Source organism: Oncorhynchus masou, unplaced genomic scaffold (assembly GCF_036934945.1).
Source record: "Oncorhynchus masou masou isolate Uvic2021 unplaced genomic scaffold, UVic_Omas_1.1 unplaced_scaffold_6070, whole genome shotgun sequence".
Taxonomy (NCBI): domain Eukaryota; kingdom Metazoa; phylum Chordata; class Actinopteri; order Salmoniformes; family Salmonidae; genus Oncorhynchus; species Oncorhynchus masou.
In genome coordinates, this window is record NW_027012493.1 from 1 (window position 1) to 19,252 (window position 19,252).

The 19,252-nt window shown below is 46.3% G+C and overlaps 1 protein-coding gene across 1 annotated transcript; it reads right to left on the minus strand.

The window, feature by feature from the left end:
• Nucleotides 1-1,977: 1,977 nt before the first annotated feature.
• On the minus strand, nt 1,978-13,315 carry LOC135536378 (deoxyribose-phosphate aldolase-like; the record flags this gene model as incomplete). The annotated part of the gene is made up of 5 exons (XM_064962720.1): nt 1,978-2,435; nt 8,570-8,698; nt 10,157-10,291; nt 10,468-10,563; nt 13,171-13,315. Coding segments are annotated over 5 exons (963 nt in total), but the record flags the coding sequence as incomplete, so codon positions are not given.
• Between the last annotated feature and the right edge of the window lie 5,937 nt (nt 13,316-19,252).

A 19,252-nucleotide genomic window follows, 5' to 3' on the forward strand; every position in this document is an offset into this window, starting at 1 on the left:
CACTACGGGGTCTTGCGATGTCACTACGGGGGTCTTGCGATGTCACTACGGGGGTCTTGCGATGCCACTACGGGGGTCTTGCGATGCCACTACGGGGTCTTGTGATGTCACTACGGGGTCTTGTGATGTCACTACGGGGTCTTGTGATGTCACTACGGGGTCTTGTGATGTCACTACGGGGGTCTTGTGATGTCACTACGGGGGTCTTGTGATGTCACTACGGGGGTCTTGTGATGTCACTACGGGGGTCGTGTGATGTCACTACGGGGGTCTTGTGATGTCACTACGGGGGTCTTGTGATGTCACTACGGGGGTCTTGTGATGTCACTACGGGGGTCGTGTGATGACACTACGGGGGTCTTGTGATGACACTACGGGGGTCTTGTGATGTCACTACGGGGTCGTGTGATGTCACTACGGGGTCGTGTGATGTCACTACGGGGTCGTGTGATGTCACTACGGGGTCTTGTGATGCCACTACGGGGTCTTGTGATGCCACTACGGGGTCTTGTGATGCCACTACGGGGTAGTGTGATGCCACTACGGGGGTCTTGTGATGCCACTACGGGGTCTTGTGATGTCACTACGGGGTCGTGTGATGTCACTAGGGGGTCGTGTGTGCCGATTGATGAGGGGACAAAATGTAAGGCTGTAAACGTAACACAATGTGGGGGAAATCAGGGGGTCTGAATACAATCCGAATGCAGTGAATTAAACATGCGAGATAACAACCTGTTAGAAATGTGGTGTTATTGTCACCATTACAATTTCTTCTATATCAATATGGAATCTACTCAGCTTTTCAACTTTCTACAATTCCAAAAAGATCCCATCCGAGCAGAATGAGCAATAGAAATAGGAAACTAGACATACAGATGACTACAATACATTTAAACATTCGAGAAATTCTAGAAATACATTTTGTTTGAATAAATATAGGACATGTAGAGATGTCATCAGACTGGACTAAAAAAACAATATGATACTACTACAGTATAAAAGGCACAGCTAGTTCTAAAGTATCTCTGACTGAAACAGGATATTATACTGAGGGCCGCAATGCCCCCAGGGTCTCCAGAGAGGACCGCTCCGCCTCCCAGGTCCCGGCATTGCGAGGGCCGCCCGCTCCCAGGGTCTCCAGAGAGGGCCGCTCTGCTCCCAGGGTCTCCAGAGAGGGCCGCTCTGCCTAGGGTCTCCAGAGAGGGCCGCTCCGCCCAGGGTCTCCAGAGAGGGCCGCTCTGCCCCCAGGGTCTCAGGGAGGGCCGCTCTGCCCCCAGGGTCTCCAGGAGGGCAGCTCTGCTCCAGGGTCTCCAGAGGGCCGCTCCGCTCCCAGGGTCTCCAGAGAGGGCCGCCTCCGCTCCCAGGGTCTCCAGGGAGGGCCGCTCCGCTCCCAGGGTCTCCAGAGAGGGCCCCTCTGCTCCCAGGGCCTCCAGAGAGGGCCGCTCTGCTCCCATAGCCTCCAGAGAGGGCCGCTCTGCTCCCATAGCCTCCAGAGAGGGCCGCTCTGCTCCCATAGCCTCCAGAGAGGGCCGCTCTGCTCCCAGAGCCTCCAGAGAGGGCCGCTCTGCCCCAGGGTCTCCAGAACATTACAGTGAGGGCGCTCTGCTCCCAGGGTCTCCAGGGAGGGCCGCTCCGCTCCCAGGGTCTCCAGAGAGGGCCGCTCTTCTCCCAGGGTCTCCAGAGACACTACAGTGAGGCCGCTCATCCCAGGATCTACAGAGAGGGCCGCTCTGCTCCCAGGGTCTCCAGAGAGGACCGCTCCGCTCCCAGGGTCTCCAGAGAGGGCCGCTCTGCTCCCAGGGCTTCCAGAGAGGGCAGCTCTGCTCCCAGGGCCTCCAGAGTGAGGGCCGCTCTGCTCCCAGGGCCTCCAGTGAGGGCCGCTCTGCTCCCAGGGTCTCCAGAGAGGGCCGCTCTGCTCCCAGGGCCTCCAGAGACATTACAGTGAGGGCCGCTCTGCTCCCAGAGCCTCCAGAGACATTACAGTGAGGGCCACTCTGCTCCCAGAGCCTCCAGAGAGGGCCGCTCTGCTCCCAGGGCCTCCAGAGACATTACAGTGAGGGCCACTCTGCTCCCTGAGCCTCCTGAGACATTACAGTGAGGGCCACTCTGCTCCCAGAGCCTCCAGAGAGGGCCACTCTGCTCCCAGGGTCTCCAGAGAGGGCCGCTCCGCTCCCAGAGCCTCCAGAGAGGGCCGCTCCGCCCCAGAGCCTCCAGAGAGGGCCGCTCTGCTCCCAGAGCCTCCAGAGAGGGCCGCTCTGCTCCCAGAGCCTCCAGAGAGGGCCGCTCTGCTCCCAGGGTCTCCAGAGAGGGCCGCTCCGCTCCCAGAGCCTCCAGAGAGGGCCGCTCTGCTCCCAGGGTCTCCAGAGAGGGCCGCTCCCAGGGCCTCCAGAGAGGGCCGCTCTGCTCCCAGGGAGAGGCCGCTCTGCTCCCAGGGCCTCCAGAGCCAGAGGAGAACATATGGTGTCTGACACTGTGACAGAGCTAACAGAGGGTGTGTGCTGCCTGCTTCATCAATGTTACCCTTCATTTATCCCCTTCCCTCCCGTCCATCCCTACATTTATCCCTTCCTTTCCTTCTGAGACAATTATGTCTTATCAGCTTTCTGGATAAAAATAGAAGATGAAATGACAGGCTTTTAATGGATGAACCACAAACCCTGGTAAAAAGCATCATTCCTCTATTCTGCCCTCCTTCCCCCCCATCCCTCCTTCCTCCTCCCCCATCCCTCCTTCCTCCTCCCCCCATCCCTTCTTCCTCCTCCCCCCATCCCTCCTTCCTCCTCCCCCCATCCCTTCTTCCTCCTCCCCCCATCCCTTCTTCCTCCCTCCCCCTACATCCCTTCTTCCTCCTCCCCCTACATCCCTTCTTCCTCCTCCCCCTACATCCCTTCTTCCTCCTCCCCCCATCACTTCTTCCTCCCCCATCCCTTCCTCCTCCCCCATCCCTTCTTCCTCCTCCCCCATCCCTTCTTCCTCATCCCCCATCCCTTCTTCCTCCCCCCCATCCCTTCTTCCCCTCCTCCCCCCATCCCTTCTTCCTCCCCCCCATCCCTTCTTCCTCCCTCCCCCATCCCTTCTTCCTCCTCCCCCATACCTTCTTCCTCCTCCCCCATCCCTTCCCTCCTCCCCCCCCATCCTTCTTCCTCCTCCCCCCATCCTCCTCCCTCCCCATCCCTTCTTCCTCCTCCCCCATGCCTTCTTCCTCCTCCCCCATCCCCTTCCTCCTCCTCCCCCATCCCTTCTTCTTCCTCCCCCCATCCCTTCTTCCTCCTCCCCCCATCCCTTCTTCCTCCTCCCCCTCTCCCTTCTTCCTCCTCCCCCCATCACTTCTTCCTCCCCCATCCCTTCCTCCTCCCCCATCCCTTCTTCCCTCCTCCCCCATCCCATCCTCCTCCCCCCATCCCTTCCTCCCCCCCATCCCTTCTCTCCCCATCCCTTCTCCCCCCTCCCCCCATCCCTTCTTCCTCCTCCCCCCATCCCTTCTTCCTCCTCCCCCCATCCCTTCTTCCTCCTCCCCCATCCCTTCCCTTCCCCCCTCCCTTCTTCCTCCTCCCCCATCCCTTCTTCCTCCTCCCCCCCCATCCTTCCCTCTTCCCCCCATCCCCTTCCTCTTCCCCCATCCCTTCCTGCTCCCCCCATCCCTTCTCCTCCCCATCCCTTCTCCCCCCATCCCTTCCTCCTCCCCCATCCCCCTCCTCCTCCCCATCCCCATCTTCCTCCCCCCATCCCTTCTTCCTCCTCCCAACCCCCTAGTCTCTAACGACAGCTCATTACTAGACTGATGAACCCTTTACAGATATGTACTATGTATTGTTACATTAGACTGATGAACCCTTTACAGATATGTACTATGTATTGTTACGTTAGACTGACGAACCCTTTACAGATATGTACTATGTATTGTTACGTTAGACTGACGAACCCTTTACAGATATGTACTATGTATTGTTACGTTAGACTGATGAACCCTTAACAGATATGTACTATGTATTGTTACAGTCAAAGTTTCTTTATTTCTTCATTTTCTCTCTCGCTCTCTTCACACTATCGTCCCCTTCTCTTTCTTACTCTCTCTAGACTCTCTCTCCTTTCCTCATAACCCTCTCTCTCTCTCTCCCTCATAATCCCCTCTCACCATCTTTCCCCCTCCCTTCACCATCTTTACTCTCTCTCTCTCACCATCTTTCCCTCTCTCACCTCTCTCTCATCATCTTTCCCTCTCTCACCCTTCTCTCACCATCTTTTCCACTCTCACCCGCTCTCTCACCATCTTTTCCACTCTCACCCCGCTCTCTCACCATTCCCTCTCACCCTCTCTCACCATCTTTCTCTCTCACCATCTTTACAGATATCTCACTATGTCCCCCTCTCTCTCTCACCATCTTTCCATCTCTCACCCTCTCTCTCACCATCTTTCCCCTCTCACCCTCTCTCTCACCATCTTTCCCCCTCTCTCACCATCTCTCCCCCTCCCTCACCATCTATGTACCATGTCTCCCCCTCCCTCCCCATCTCTCCCCATCTCTGACCCTCTCTCCCCCTCTCTCACCATCTTTCCCCCTCTCTCACCATTTTCCCCTCTAGACCATCTTTCCCCCTTACACCATCTTTCCCTATGCTCTCCCTTACCCCCCATCTCTAGACTTTCGAACCCTTTACCAGATTTGTACTATCCCCCTCTCTCCCCCCCTCACCACTCTCCCCTCCCTCACCATCTCTGTACCATCTCTCCCCCCTCTACCATCTAGACTCCCCCTCCCTCCCCCATCTCTCCCCATATGTACTATGCATCCCCCTCTCTCACCATCTTTCCCCCTCTCTCACCATCTTTCAGATATGTACTATCTATTGTTACCCCCAGTCAGAGTTTCCCCCTCCCTTATTTCTTTCCCCCTCTCTTTCTCTCTCGCTCTCTCCCCCTCTCACACCATCTCTCCCCCTCTCTCTCACCAACTTTCCCCCTCTCTCTCCCTCTCTCTCATCTGTCCCCCTCTCTCACCATCTCTCCCCCTCTCTCACCATCTTTCCCCCTCTCTCACCATCTTTCCCCCTCTCTCACCATCTTTCCCTCTCGCTCTCCTCACCCCCCCCCTCTCTCACCATCTTTCCCTCTCGTTCTCCATCTCTCCCCCTCTCTCCCCCTCACTCACCCCCATCTCTCACCATCTCTCCCACCATCTCTCCCTCTCCTCACCCCCCATCTCTCCCCATCTTTCCCTCTCCACCCCCCCAGACAGAGGGACAGAGTGAGTAATTCTGTCCATTGGTTATGGGGGATGTTAATGAGCTGATAATTGATAGAGGTTATTAAACGAGGATGGCGGTAATGGACGCTCCTTTCATTTGGCTAGCGTGGGCAAGCAGTGTGTGTGTGTGTGTGAGCGTGTGTGTGTGCGTGCAAGCAGTGTGTGTGTGTGTGTGTGTGTGTGTGCGTGGGCAAGCGTGTGTGCGTGTGTGGCGTGTGTGTGTGCGTGCAGTGTGTGTGCGTGAGCAAGCAGTGTGTGTGTGTGTGTGTGTGTGTGTGTGAGCAAGCAGTGTGTGTGTGTGTGTGTGCAAGCAGTGTGTGTGAGTGCGTGTGTGTGTGAGAGCGTGTGTGTGTGAGAACGTGTGTGTGTGAGTGTGTGTGTGAGAGTGTGTGTGTGAGAGTGTGTGTGTGTAAGCAGTGTGTGTGTGTGTGTGTGAGCATGTGTGTGAGCGTGTGTGAGTGAGCGTGTGTGTGAGCGTGTGTGTGAGGGCGTGTGTGAGAGCGTGTGTGAGCAAGCAGTGTGTGTGAGTGTGTGTGTGTGAGTGTGTGTGTGTAAGCAGTGTGTGTGTGTGTGTGTGTGAGAGCATGTGTGTGAGAGCGTGTGTGTGAGAGCGTGTGTGAAGCGTGTGTGGACGTGTGAGAGCGTGTGTGTGTGTGTGTGTGAGAGCGTGTGTGTGAACGTGTGTGTGAGAGCGTGTGTGTGTGAGCGTGTGTGTGTGAGCGTGTGTGTGAGCGTGTGTGTGAGCGTGTGTGTGAGGGCGTGTGTGAAAATAGCCGTGTGTGTAGATGTGTGTAGTGCAAAATTATCATGTGTGTGTGTGTGTGTGAGAGCATGTTGTAGAACGTGGGGAGATTAAGGAGCAAGTGTGAGACAAAAGCAATGTATTTTAATAATGAGCGTGTGTGTGACAATTTGGTAGTCAGGCGTATTATGTGACTGGTAGCGTGTAAGTGTACAGTGTAGCGTGTGTGTGTGCGTGTGTGTGGCGTGTGTGTGTGTGTGTGTGTGAGAGAGTGTGTCATCAGGTTAGCTAAGTGGCGTGTGTGTGTGAGCGTGTGTGTGTGGCGTGTGTGAACAACAGCGCCCCCCACAGGAGAACATGACAAACTGCACCATTTGTAAAAACAAATGAAGCGTGTGTGTGGCGTGATTCACAGGAGAGATGAGCGGAGCGCATTCAACTGGGATTTTGAAGCAAATCATTCGTCAACGAGAGAGAGAAATGTGAGTTTGATCCCATGTGTAACACTGGCCCTGTGTGTGTGTGTGTGTGTGTGTGTGTGTGTGTGTGTGTGTCACCAGCCATCATAGCCACCAGAGCGTGTGTGTGAACGTGTGTGTGTAGTGTCCCCAGCGTCTGTGAAGCTGTAGGATGGACTGTGTGTGTGAGCCTCCCCACAGGCCTCTGAACTGACACACCTCATCATACATGGCTGAGGAGACAGAGGGCATTTAAATGGACACTGTCAAGGCAACACCATAGCAACATCATAGCTCATACTGCCATAGCAACACCATAGCAATATCATAGTTCATAGCGTGTGTAGGAACATCATAGCTCATACTGCCATAGCAACACCAGCTCATGTGTGTAGCAACATCATAGTTCATACTGCCATAGGAACATCATGTGTGTAAGCATACTGCCATAGCAACACCATAGCTCATACGTGCCATAGCAGCGTGTCATAGCTCATACGTGCCATAGCAACACCATAGTGTCATAGTGTGCCAAAGCAACATCATAGCAACACATAGCTCATACTGCCATAGCAACATGTGTAGCTCATACTGCCATAGCAACACCATAACTCATACTGCCATAGCAACATCATAGTTCATACTGCCATAGCAAATATCATGTGTGAGAGTGTGTGTGTGTGAGAGTGTGTGTGTGAGAGTGTGTGTGTGTGAGCAGTGTGTGTGTGTGTGTGAGAGCGTGTGTGTGAGAGCGTGTGTGTGAGAGCGTGTGTGTGAGAGAGCGTGTGTGAGAGAGCGTGTGTGTGGTGAGAGCGTGTGTGTGAGAGCGTGTGTGTGAGCGTGTGTGTGAGAGAGCGTGTGTGTGTGAGAGCGTGTGTGTGTGAGAGCGTGTGTGTGTGAGAGCGTGTGTGTGTAGAGCGTGTGTGTGTGAGAGCGTGTGTGTGTGAGTGTGTGTGTGAGAGTGTGTGTGTGTGCAGAGTGTGTGTGAGAGCGTGTGTGTGTGAGAGCGTGTGTGTGTGAGAGCGTGTGTGTGTGAGAGCGTGTGTGTGTGAGGAGCGTGTGTGTGTGAGAGTGAGTGTGTGTGAGAGTGTGTGTGTGAGAGTGTGTGTGTGTGAGAGTGTGTGTGTGAGAGTGTGTGTGTGTGTGAGTGTGTGTGTGTGTGTGTGTGTGAGAGCGTGTGTGTGAGAGCGTGTGTGTGAGAGCGTGTGTGTGAGAAGCGTGTGTGTGAGAGAGCGTGTGTGAGAGAGCGTGTGTGTGAGAGAGCGTTGTGTGTGAGAGAGCGTGTGTGTGAGAGAGCGTGTGTGAGAGAGCGTGTGTGAGAGAGCGTGCGTGTGTGTGAGAGCGTGTGTGTGAGAGCGTGTGTGTGAGCGTGTGTGTGAGAGCGTGTGTGTGAGAGCGTGTGTGTGAGAGCGTGTGTGTGAGAGAGCGTGTGTGTGAGAGCATGTGTGTGTGTAGAGAGCGTGTGTGAGAGCGTGTGTGTGTGAGAGTGTGTGTGTGAGAGCGTGTGAGAGCGTGTGTGTGAGAGAGCGTGTGAGAGCGGTGTGAGAGCGTGTGTGTGAGAGAGCGTGTGTGAGAGCGTGTGTGAGTGTGTGTGTCGGAGTAAAATAGCCGCAGTCATAGATTAATAGGCAAAATTATCATTCAATTTCTGGAATCTCATACGCAATTTATAGAACAAGGGGAGATTAAGGAGCAAGCAGTGAGACAAAAGCAATGTATTTTAATAATGATCTCTATCGGACCGGCTGACAATTTGGTAGTCAGGCTTATTATGTGACTGGTAGCTAAGTGTACAGTTCAGTGTGTGTGTGTGTGTGTGTGTGTGTGTGTGTGTGTGTGTGTGTATGTGTGTGACAGAGTGTTCATCAGGTTAGCTAAGTACAGAGACAGAGAGTACAGCCTGAACAACAGCGCCCCCCACAGGAGAACATGACAAACTGCACCATTTGTAAAAAAACAACAACAATATCACTGGGCCTGATTCGCAGGAGAGATGAGCGGAGCGCATTCAACTGGGATTTTCACAAATCATTCGTCAACGAGAGAGAAATGTGAGTTGGATCCCAAGTGTATATAACACCGGCCCTGTGTGTGTGTGTGTGGGTGTGTGTGTGAACACTCACCAGCCATCATAGCCACCAGACTAGCCTTGTAGACATTGGTGTAGGTCCCCAGCTCTCCTATAGCCAGGATGGACTTCATGTGAGCCTCCCCACAGGCCTCTCTGAACTGACACACCTCATCATACATGGCTGAGGAGACAGAGGGCATTTAAATGGACACTGTCATAGCAACATCATAGCTCATACTGCCATAGCAACATCATAGCAACATCATAGCTCATACTGCCATAGCAACACCATAGCAACATCATAGCTCATACTGTCATAGGAACATCATAGCTCATACTGCCATAGCAACATCATAGCAGCATCATAGCTCATACTGCCATAGCAACATCATAGTTCATACTGCCATAGGAACATCATAGCTCATACTGCCATAGCAACACCATAGCTCATACTGCCATAGCAACACCACTAGCTCATACTGCCATAGCAACATCATAGCTCATACTGCCATAGCAACATCATAGCAGCATCATAGTTCATACTGCCATAGCAACATCATAGTTCATACTGCCATAGCAACACCATAGTTCATACTGCCATAGCTCATTGCCATAGCAACACCATAGCAACATTATAGTTCATACTGCCATAGCAACATCATAGTTCATACTGCCATAGCAACATCATAGCTCAGACTGCCATAGGAACATCATAGTTCATACTGCCATAGCAACACCATAGCTCATACTGCCATAGCAACACCATAGTTCAATCAACCGTTTCCAGCCACAATAGTCATTTACAACATTAACAATGTCTACACTGTATTTCTGATCAATTTGATGTTATTTTAATGGACAAAAAAAGGACATTTCTAAGTGACCCCAAAATTTTGAACGACACTATGTTTACATATTCATGCTGACTGACTGTATGTTTACATATTCCTGTTGACTGACTGTATGTTTACATATTCACGTTGAATGACTGTATGTTTACATATTCACGTTGACTGACTGTATGTTTACATATTCACGTTGACTGACTGTATGTTTACATATTCACGTTGACTGACTGTATGTTTACATATTCACGTTGACTGACTGTATGTTTACATATTCACGTTGACTGACTGTATGTTTACATATTCCTGTTGACTGACTGTATGTTTACATATTCACGTTGACTGACTGTATGTTTACATATTCACGCTGACTGACTGTATGTTTACATATTCACGTTGACTGACTGTATGTTTACATATTCACGTTGACTGACTGTATGTTTACATATTCACGTTGACTGACTGTATGTTTACATATTCATGTTGACTGACTATGTTTACAGGCTGTTCTGGAACTAAAGGGTGGTCTTGACACCGGTACTAGCCGGATGTACCTAATAAAGTGTCCGGTGAGTGTCTATTGGGGCGACAGGGTAGCCTAGTGGTTAGAGCGTTGGACTAGTAACCAGGAAGGTTGCAAATTCAAACCCCCGAGCTGACAAGGTACAAATGTGTCGTTCTGCCCCTGAACAGGCAGTTAACCCACTGTTCCTAGGCCGTCATTGAAAATAAGAATTTGTTCTTAACTGACTTGCCTGGTTAAATAAAGGTAAAATTAAATTAAAATACCACACCTTCCCACTGGCCAGTGAGAGCCAGAGTCCTGTTAATGACTATATCTATCTCCATAGCTCCATCCTCTACAGCCATACGGACCTCCTCCAGCCTGGTCTTCAGAGAGGTCTGGCCTGCAGGGAAACCGGTCGCCACTGAGGAGAGGAGGAGCAGGACGGAGAGAGACGCCGCTGAGTCATTATCTATAGTTTTTCCATGTCACAATAGTCTGTTATTTCATTCATGTTGCGGCTGTATGAGCCGTTTTTAATGTGTTATAATTAAGCAACATACACCTGGACTGTCCAACTGTCCTCTCTCTCTCTCTTACCTGAGGCGACAGGTAGGCTGGAGTTGGCTGCTTTCAGTGACTTCACAGCATCAGCCACACGAGATGGGTACACGCACACCGCTGCAGTAGTCACACCTAGATACACAGATACAACCAGAACATATAGGTACTCTTCACTCAATGTCAACACCAAAGATAGGCCTATCATGTGAAACACAAGAGCACGTCGCCCTCTAGTGGGCAAAACTAAGGAGCACGTCGCCCTCTAGTGGGCAAAACTAAGGAGCACGTCGCCCTCTAGTGGGCAAAACTAAGGAGCACGTCGCCCTCTAGTGGGGCAAACTAAGGAGCACGTCGCCCTCTAGTGGGGCAAACTAAGGAGCACGTCGCCCTCTAGTGGGGCAAACTAAGGAGCACGTCGCCCTCTAGTGGGGCAAACCAAGGAGCACGTCGCCCTCTAGTGGGCAAAACTAAGGAGCACGTCGCCCTCTAGTGGGGCAAACTAAGGAGCACGTCGCCTCTAGTGGGGCAAACTAAGGAGCACGCCGCCCTCTAGTGGGCAAACTAAGGAGCACGCCGCCCTCTAGTGGGCAAACTAAGGAGCACGCCGCCCTCTAGTGGGCAAACTAAGGAGCACGCCGCCCTCTAGTGGGCAAACTAAGGAGCACGCCGCCCTCTAGTGGGCAAACTAAGGAGCACGCCGCCCTCTAGTGGGCAAACTAAGGAGCACGCCGCCCTCTAGTGGGCAAACTAAGAGCACGCCGCCCTCTAGTGGGCAAACTAAGGAGCACGCCGCCCTCTAGTGGGCAAACTAAGGAGCACGCCGCCCTCTAGTGGGCAAACTAAGGAGCACGCCGCCCTCTAGTGGGCAAACTAAGGAGCACGCCGCCCTCTAGTGGGCAAACTAAGGAGCACGACAGACATGTTACGTCCCTGAAAAAGGGGAGAAATAATCACATGTTCATTCACAATCGACATAAAATGGCAGCTGCTCTCAGTACAAAGCTATTCTTTGCTACACCCCACCACCTTCGTCCAGACAGACAGACAGACCCCCCACTACCTTCATCCAGACAGACCCCCCACTACCTTCGTCCAGACAGACAGACCCCCCACTACCTTCGTCCAGACAGACCCCCCACTACCTTCGTCCAGACAGACAGACAGACCTCCCACTACCTTCGTCCAGACAGACAGACAGACCCCCCCCACTACCTTCGTCCAGACAGACAGACCCCCCCACTACCTTCTTCCAGACAGACAGACCCCCACTACCTTCTTCCAGACAGACAGACCTCCCCACTACCTTCGTCCAGACAGACAGACCCCCCACTACCTTCGTCCAGACAGACAGACCCCCCACTACCTTCGTCCAGACAGACAGACAGACCCCCCACTACCTTCGTCCAGACAGACAGACCCCCACTACCTTCGTCCAGACAGACAGACAGACCCCCCACTACCTTCATCCAGACAGACAGACCCCCCCCACTACCTTCTTCCAGACAGACAGACCCCCACTACCTTCAGTCCAGACAGACAGACCCCCCACTACCTTCGTCCAGACAGACAGACAGACCCCCCACTACCTTCGTCCAGACAGACAGACCCCCCACTACCTTCGTCCAGACAGACAGACAGACAGACCCCCCACTACCTTCGTCCAGACAGACAGACAGACCCCCCACTCACTCATCCAGACAGACAGACCCCCCCACTACCTTCATCCAGACATACAGACCCCCCCCACTACCTTCGCGCCCAGACAGACAGACCCCCCCACTACCTTCATCCAGACAGACAGACAGACTCCCCACTACCTTCATCCAGACAGACAGACAGACCCCCACTACCTTCATCCAGACAGACAGACAGACCCCCACTACCTTCGTCCAGACAGACAGACCCCCACTACCTTCTCGTCCAGACAGACAGACCCCCACTACCTTCATCCAGACAGACAGACCCCCCACTACCTTCATCCAGACAGACAGACCCCCCCACTACCTTCATCCAGACAGACAGACCCCCCACTACCTTCATCCAGACAGACAGACAGACCTCCCACTACCTTCATTCCAGACAGACCCCCCACTACCTTCATCCAGACAGACAGACCCCCCACTACCTTCTTCCAGACAGACAGACAGACCCCCCACTACCTTCATCCAGACAGACAGACCCCCACTACCTTCATTCAGACAGACCCCACTACCTTCATCCAGACAGACAGACCCCCCACTACCTTCATCCAGACAGACAGACAGACCCATCCAGACCACTACCTTCGTCCAGACAGACAGACCTCCCCACTACCTTCTTCCAGACAGACCCCCCACTACCTTCGTCCAGACAGACCCCCACTACCTTCTTCCAGACAGACAGACAGACCCCCCACTACCTTCGTCCAGACAGACAGACCCCCACTACCTTCTTCCAGACAGACCCCCACTACCTTCGTCCAGACAGACAGACCCCCACTACCTTCTTCCAGACAGACAGACAGACCCCCCACTACCTTCGTCCAGACAGACAGACCCCCACTACCTTCTTCCAGACAGACAGACAGACGGCTCACTACCTTCATACCAGACAGACCCCACTGCGTTCAGCCCAGACAGACCCCCACTACCTTCGTCCAGACAGACCCCCACTACCTTCATCCAGACAGACCCCCCACTACCTTCATTCAGACAGACAGACAGAGAGCACCTTCATCCAGACAGACAGACCCCCCACTACCTTCGTCCTGCATGTCCATGCTCTTCAGCAGGTCGTAGTTTACCGGCTGGTTCGTTCTACACAGCCGGTGGACGTTGCCGGGCGTGTCGTCACCGGCCAAGATCGTCAGGTCAATACAGGTCACCGCCCGCAGCACCCACGCTGCCTGGAGACAGACAGAGAGCATTATGGGTAATATTGTAACACAGAACTGATGTCATACTCATACCGGGGTGTTTCTGTTTGTTCTCAGATACAAGGGGCTGGTACTGGGGACAACTTACTTCAACACTAGATAACACACAAAACCATACCAGACATAATGTATCCTTATTCTATTAGGATACAAACTGAGAATACTGCATATCCTTATTCTATTAGTAGGATACAAACTGAGAATACTGCATATCCTTATTCTATTAGTAGGATACAAACTGAGAATACTGCATATCCTTATTCTATTAGTAGGATACAAACTGAGAATACTGCATATCCTTATTCTAATAGGATACAAACTGAGAATACTGCATATCCTTATTCTATTAGTAGGATACAAACTGAGAATACTGCATATCCTTATTCTATTAGTAGGATACAAACTGAGAATACTGCATATCCTTATTCTATTAGTAGGATACAAACTGAGAATACTGCATATCCTTATTCTATTAGGATACAAACTGAGAATACTGCATATCCTTATTCTATTAGTAGGATACAAACTGAGAATACTGCATATCCTTATTCTATTAGTAGGATACAAACTGAGAATACTGCATATCCTTATTCTAATAGGATACAAACTGAGAATACTGCATATCCTTATTCTATTAGTAGGATACAAACTGAGAATACTGCATATCCTTATTCTAATAGAATACTGGAGAATACTGCATATCCTTATTCTATTAGTAGGATACAAACTGAGAATACTGCATATCCTTATTCTATTGGTAGGATAAACTGGAGAATACTGTATATCCTTATTCTAATAGGATACAAACTGAGAATACTGCATATCCTTATTCTAATAGGATACAAACTGAGAATACTGCATATCCTTATTCTATTAGGATACAAACTGAGAATACTGTATATCCTTATTCTAATAGGATACAAACTGAGAATACTGCATATCCTTATTCTAATAGGATACAAACTGAGAATACTGTATATCCTTATTCTATTAGGATACAAACTGAGAATACTGCATATCCTTATTCTATTAGGATACAAACTGAGAATACTGCATATCCTTATTCTATTAGTAGGATACAAACTGAGAATACTGCATATCCTTATTCTATTAGGATACAAACTGAGAATACTGCATATCCTTATTCTATTAGTAGGATACAAACTGAGAATACTGCATATCCTTATTCTAATAGGATACAAACTGAGAATACTGCATATCCTTATTCTAATAGGATACAAACTGAGAATACTGCATATCCTTATTCTATTAGTAGGATATAAACTGAGAATACTGCATATCCTTATTCTAATAGGATACAAACTGAGAATACTGCATATCCTTATTCTATTAGTAGGATAGAGAATACAATCCTTACTGAGAATACTGTATATCCTTATTCTATTAGTAGGATACAAACTGAGAATACTGCATATCCTTATTCTATTAGTAGAGATACAATCCTTATTCTATTAGTAGAATACTGAGCTGCATATCCTTATTCTATTAGGATACAAACTGAGAATACTGCATATCCTTATTCTATTAGTAGGATACAAACTGAGAATACTGCATATCCTTATTCTATTAGGATACAAACTGAGAATACTGCATATCCTTATTCTAATAGGATACAAACTGAGAATACTGCATATCCTTATTCTAATAGGATACAAACTGAGAATACTGCATATCCTTATTCTATTAGTAGGATACAAACTGAGAATACTGCATATCCTTATTCTATTAGGATACAAACTGAGAATACTGTATATCCTTATTCTATTAGTAGGATACAAACTGAGAATACTGCATATCCTTATTCTAATAGGATACAAACTGAGAATACTGTATATCCTTATTCTAATAGGATACAAACTGAGAATACTGCATATCCTTATTCTAATAGGATACAAACTGAGAATACTGCATATCCTTATTCTAATAGGATACAAACTGAGAATACTGTATATCCTTATTCTAATAGGATACAAACTGAGAATACTGCATATCCTTATTCTATTAGTAGGATACAAACTGAGAATACTGTATATCCTTATTCTATTAGTAGGATACAAACTGGAGAATACTGCATAGGATACAAACTTATCCTTATTCTAATAGGATACAAACTGAGAATACTGCATATCCTTATTCTATTAGGATACAAACTGAGAATACTGTATATCCTTATTCTAATAGGATATAAACTGAGAATACTACATATCCTTATTCTATTAGTAGGATACAAACTGAGAATACTGCATATCCTTATTCTAATAGGATACAAACTGAGAATACTGCATATCCTTATTCTAATAGGATACAAACTGAGAATACTGCATATCCTTATTCTATTAGTAGGATACAAACTGGAGAATAATGCATACCCTTATTCTATTAGTAGGATACAAACTGAGAATACTGCATATCCTTATTCTATTAGTAGGATACAAACTGAGAATACTGCATATCCTTATTCTATTAGTAGGATACAAACTGAGAATACTGTATATCCTTATTCTATTAGGATCCTTATTCCTTATTCTATTAGTAGGATACAAACTGAGAATACTGCATATCCTTATTCTATTAGTAGGATACAAACTGAGAATACTGTATATCCTTATTCTATTAGGATACAAAGAGAATACTGCATATCCTTATTCTATTAGGATACAAATGAGAATACTGCATATCCTTATTCTAATAGTAGGATACAAACTGAGAATACTGCATATCCTTATTCTATTAGTAGGATACAAACTGGAGAATACTGCATATCCTTATTCTATTAGTAGGATACAAACTGAGAATACTGCATATCCTTATTCTAATAGTAGGATACAAACTGAGAATACTGCATATCCTTATTCTATTAGTAGGATACAAACTGAGAATACTGCATATCCTTATTCTATTAGTAGGATACAAACTGAGAATACTGCATATCCTTATTCTATTAGTAGGATACAAAACTGAGAATACTGCATATCCTTATTCTATTAGTAGGATACAAACTGAGAATACTGCATATCCTTATTCTATTAGTAGATACAAACTGAGAATACTGCATATCCTTATTCTAAGTAGGATAAAAACTGAGAATACTGCATATCCTTATTCTATTAGGATACAACCGAGAATACTGCATATCCTTATTCTATTATAGGATACAAACTGAGAATACTGCATATCCTTATTCTAATAGGATACAAACTGAGAATACTGAGAATACTGCATATCCTTATTCTATTAGTAGGATACAAACTGAGAATACTGCATATCCTTATTCTATTATTAGGATACAAACTGAATAGAATCCTTATTCTATTGTATATCCTTATTCTATTAGGATACAAACTGAGAATACTGCATATCCTTATTCTTATTAGGATACAAACTGAGAATACTGTATATCCTTATTCTAATAGGATACAAACTGAGAATACTGTATATCCTTATTCTAATAGATAGGAATACATAACTGAGAATACAAACTCGAGTATATCCTTATTCTATTAGGATACAAACTGAGAATACTGCATATCCTTATTCTATTAGTAGGATACAAACTGAGAATACTGCATATCCTTATTCTATTAGTAGGATACAAACTGAGAATACTGTATATCCTTATTCTAATAGTAGGATACAAACTGAGAATACTGCATCCTCATTCTCAATAGGATACAAACTGAGAATACTGCATATCCTTATTCTATTAGAGTTACAAACTGAGAATACTGCATATCCTTATTCTATTAGGATACAAACTGAGAATACTGTATATCCTTATTCTAATAGGATACAAACTGAGAATACTGTATATCCTTATTCTAATAGGATCCAAACTGAGAATACTGTATATCCTTATTCTATTAGTAGGATACAAACTGAGAATACTGCATATCCTTATTCTAATAGTAGGATACAAACTGAGAATACTGCATATCCTTATTCTATTAGTAGGATACAAACTGAGAATACTGCATATCCTTATTCTATTAGTAGGATACAAACTGAGAATACTGTATATCCTTATTCTATTAGGATACAAACTGAGAATACTGCATATCCTTATTCTATTAGTAGGATACAAACTGAGAATACTGCATATCCTTATTCTATTAGTAGGATACAAACTGAGAATACTGCATATCCTTATTCTATTAGTAGGATACAAACTGAGAATACTGCATATCCTTATTCTATTAGTAGGATACAAACTGAGAATACTGCATATCCTTATTCTATTAGTAGGATACAAACTGAGAATACTGCATATCCTTATTCTATTAGTAGGATACAAACTGAGAATACTGCATATCCTTATTCTATTAGTAGGATACAAACTGAGAATACTGCATATCCTTATTCTATTAGTAGGATACAAACTGAGAATACTGCATATCCTTATTCTATAGTAGGATACAAACTGAGAATACTGCATATCCTTATTCTATTAGTAGGATACAAACTGAGAATACTGCATATCCTTATTCTATTAGTAGGATACAAACTGAGAATACTGCATATCCTTATTCTATTAGTAGGATACAAACTGAGAATACTGCATATCCTTATTCTATTAGTAGGATACAAACTGAGAATACTGCATATCCTTATTCTATTAGTAGGATACAAACTGAGAATACTGCATATCCTTATTCTATTAGTAGGATACAAACTGAGAATACTGCATATCCTTATTCTATTAGTAGGATACAAACTGAGAATACTGCATATCCTTATTCTATTAGTAGGATACAAACTGAGAATACTGCATATCCTTATTCTATTAGTAGGATACAAACTGAGAATACTGCATATCCTTATTCTATTAGTAGGATACAAACTGAGAATACTGCATATCCTTATTCTATTAGTAGGATACAAACTGAGAATACTGCATATCCTTATTCTAATAGTAGGATACAAACTGAGAATACTGCATATCCTTATTCTATTAGTAGGATACAAACTGAGAATACTGCATATCCTTATTCTATTAGTAGGATACAAACTGAGAATACTGCATATCCTTATTCTATTAGTAGGATACAAACTGAGAATACTGCATATCCTTATTCTATTAGTAGGATACAAACTGAGAATACTGCATATCCTTATTCTATTAGTAGGATACAAACTGAGAATACTGCATATCCTTATTCTATTAGTAGGATACAAACTGAGAATACTGCATATCCTTATTCTATTAGTAGGATACAAACTGAGAATACTGCATATCCTTATTCTATTAGTAGGATACAAACTGAGAATACTGCATATCCTTATTCTATTAGTAGGATACAAACTGAGAATACTGCATATCCTTATTCTATTAGTAGGATACAAACTGAGAATACTGCATATCCTTATTCTATTAGTAGGATACAAACTGAGAATACTGCATATCCTTATTCTATTAGTAGGATACAAACTGAGAATACTGCATATCCTTATTCTATTAGTAGGATACAAACTGAGAATACTGCATATCCTTATTCTATTAGTAGGATACAAACTGAGAATACTGCATATCCTTATTCTATTAGTAGGATACAAACTGAGAATACTGCATATCCTTATTCTATTAGTAGGATACAAACTGAGAATACTGCATATCCTTATTCTATTAGTAGGATACAAACTGAGAATACTGCATATCCTTATTCTATTAGTAGGATACAAACTGAGAATACTGCATATCCTTATTCTATTAGTAGGATACAAACTGAGAATACTGCATATCCTTATTCTATTAGTAGGATACAAACTGAGAATACTGCATATCCTTATTCTATTAGTAGGATACAAACTGAGAATACTGCATATCCTTATTCTAATAGTAGGATACAAACTGAGAATACTGCATATCCTTATTCTATTAGTAGGATACAA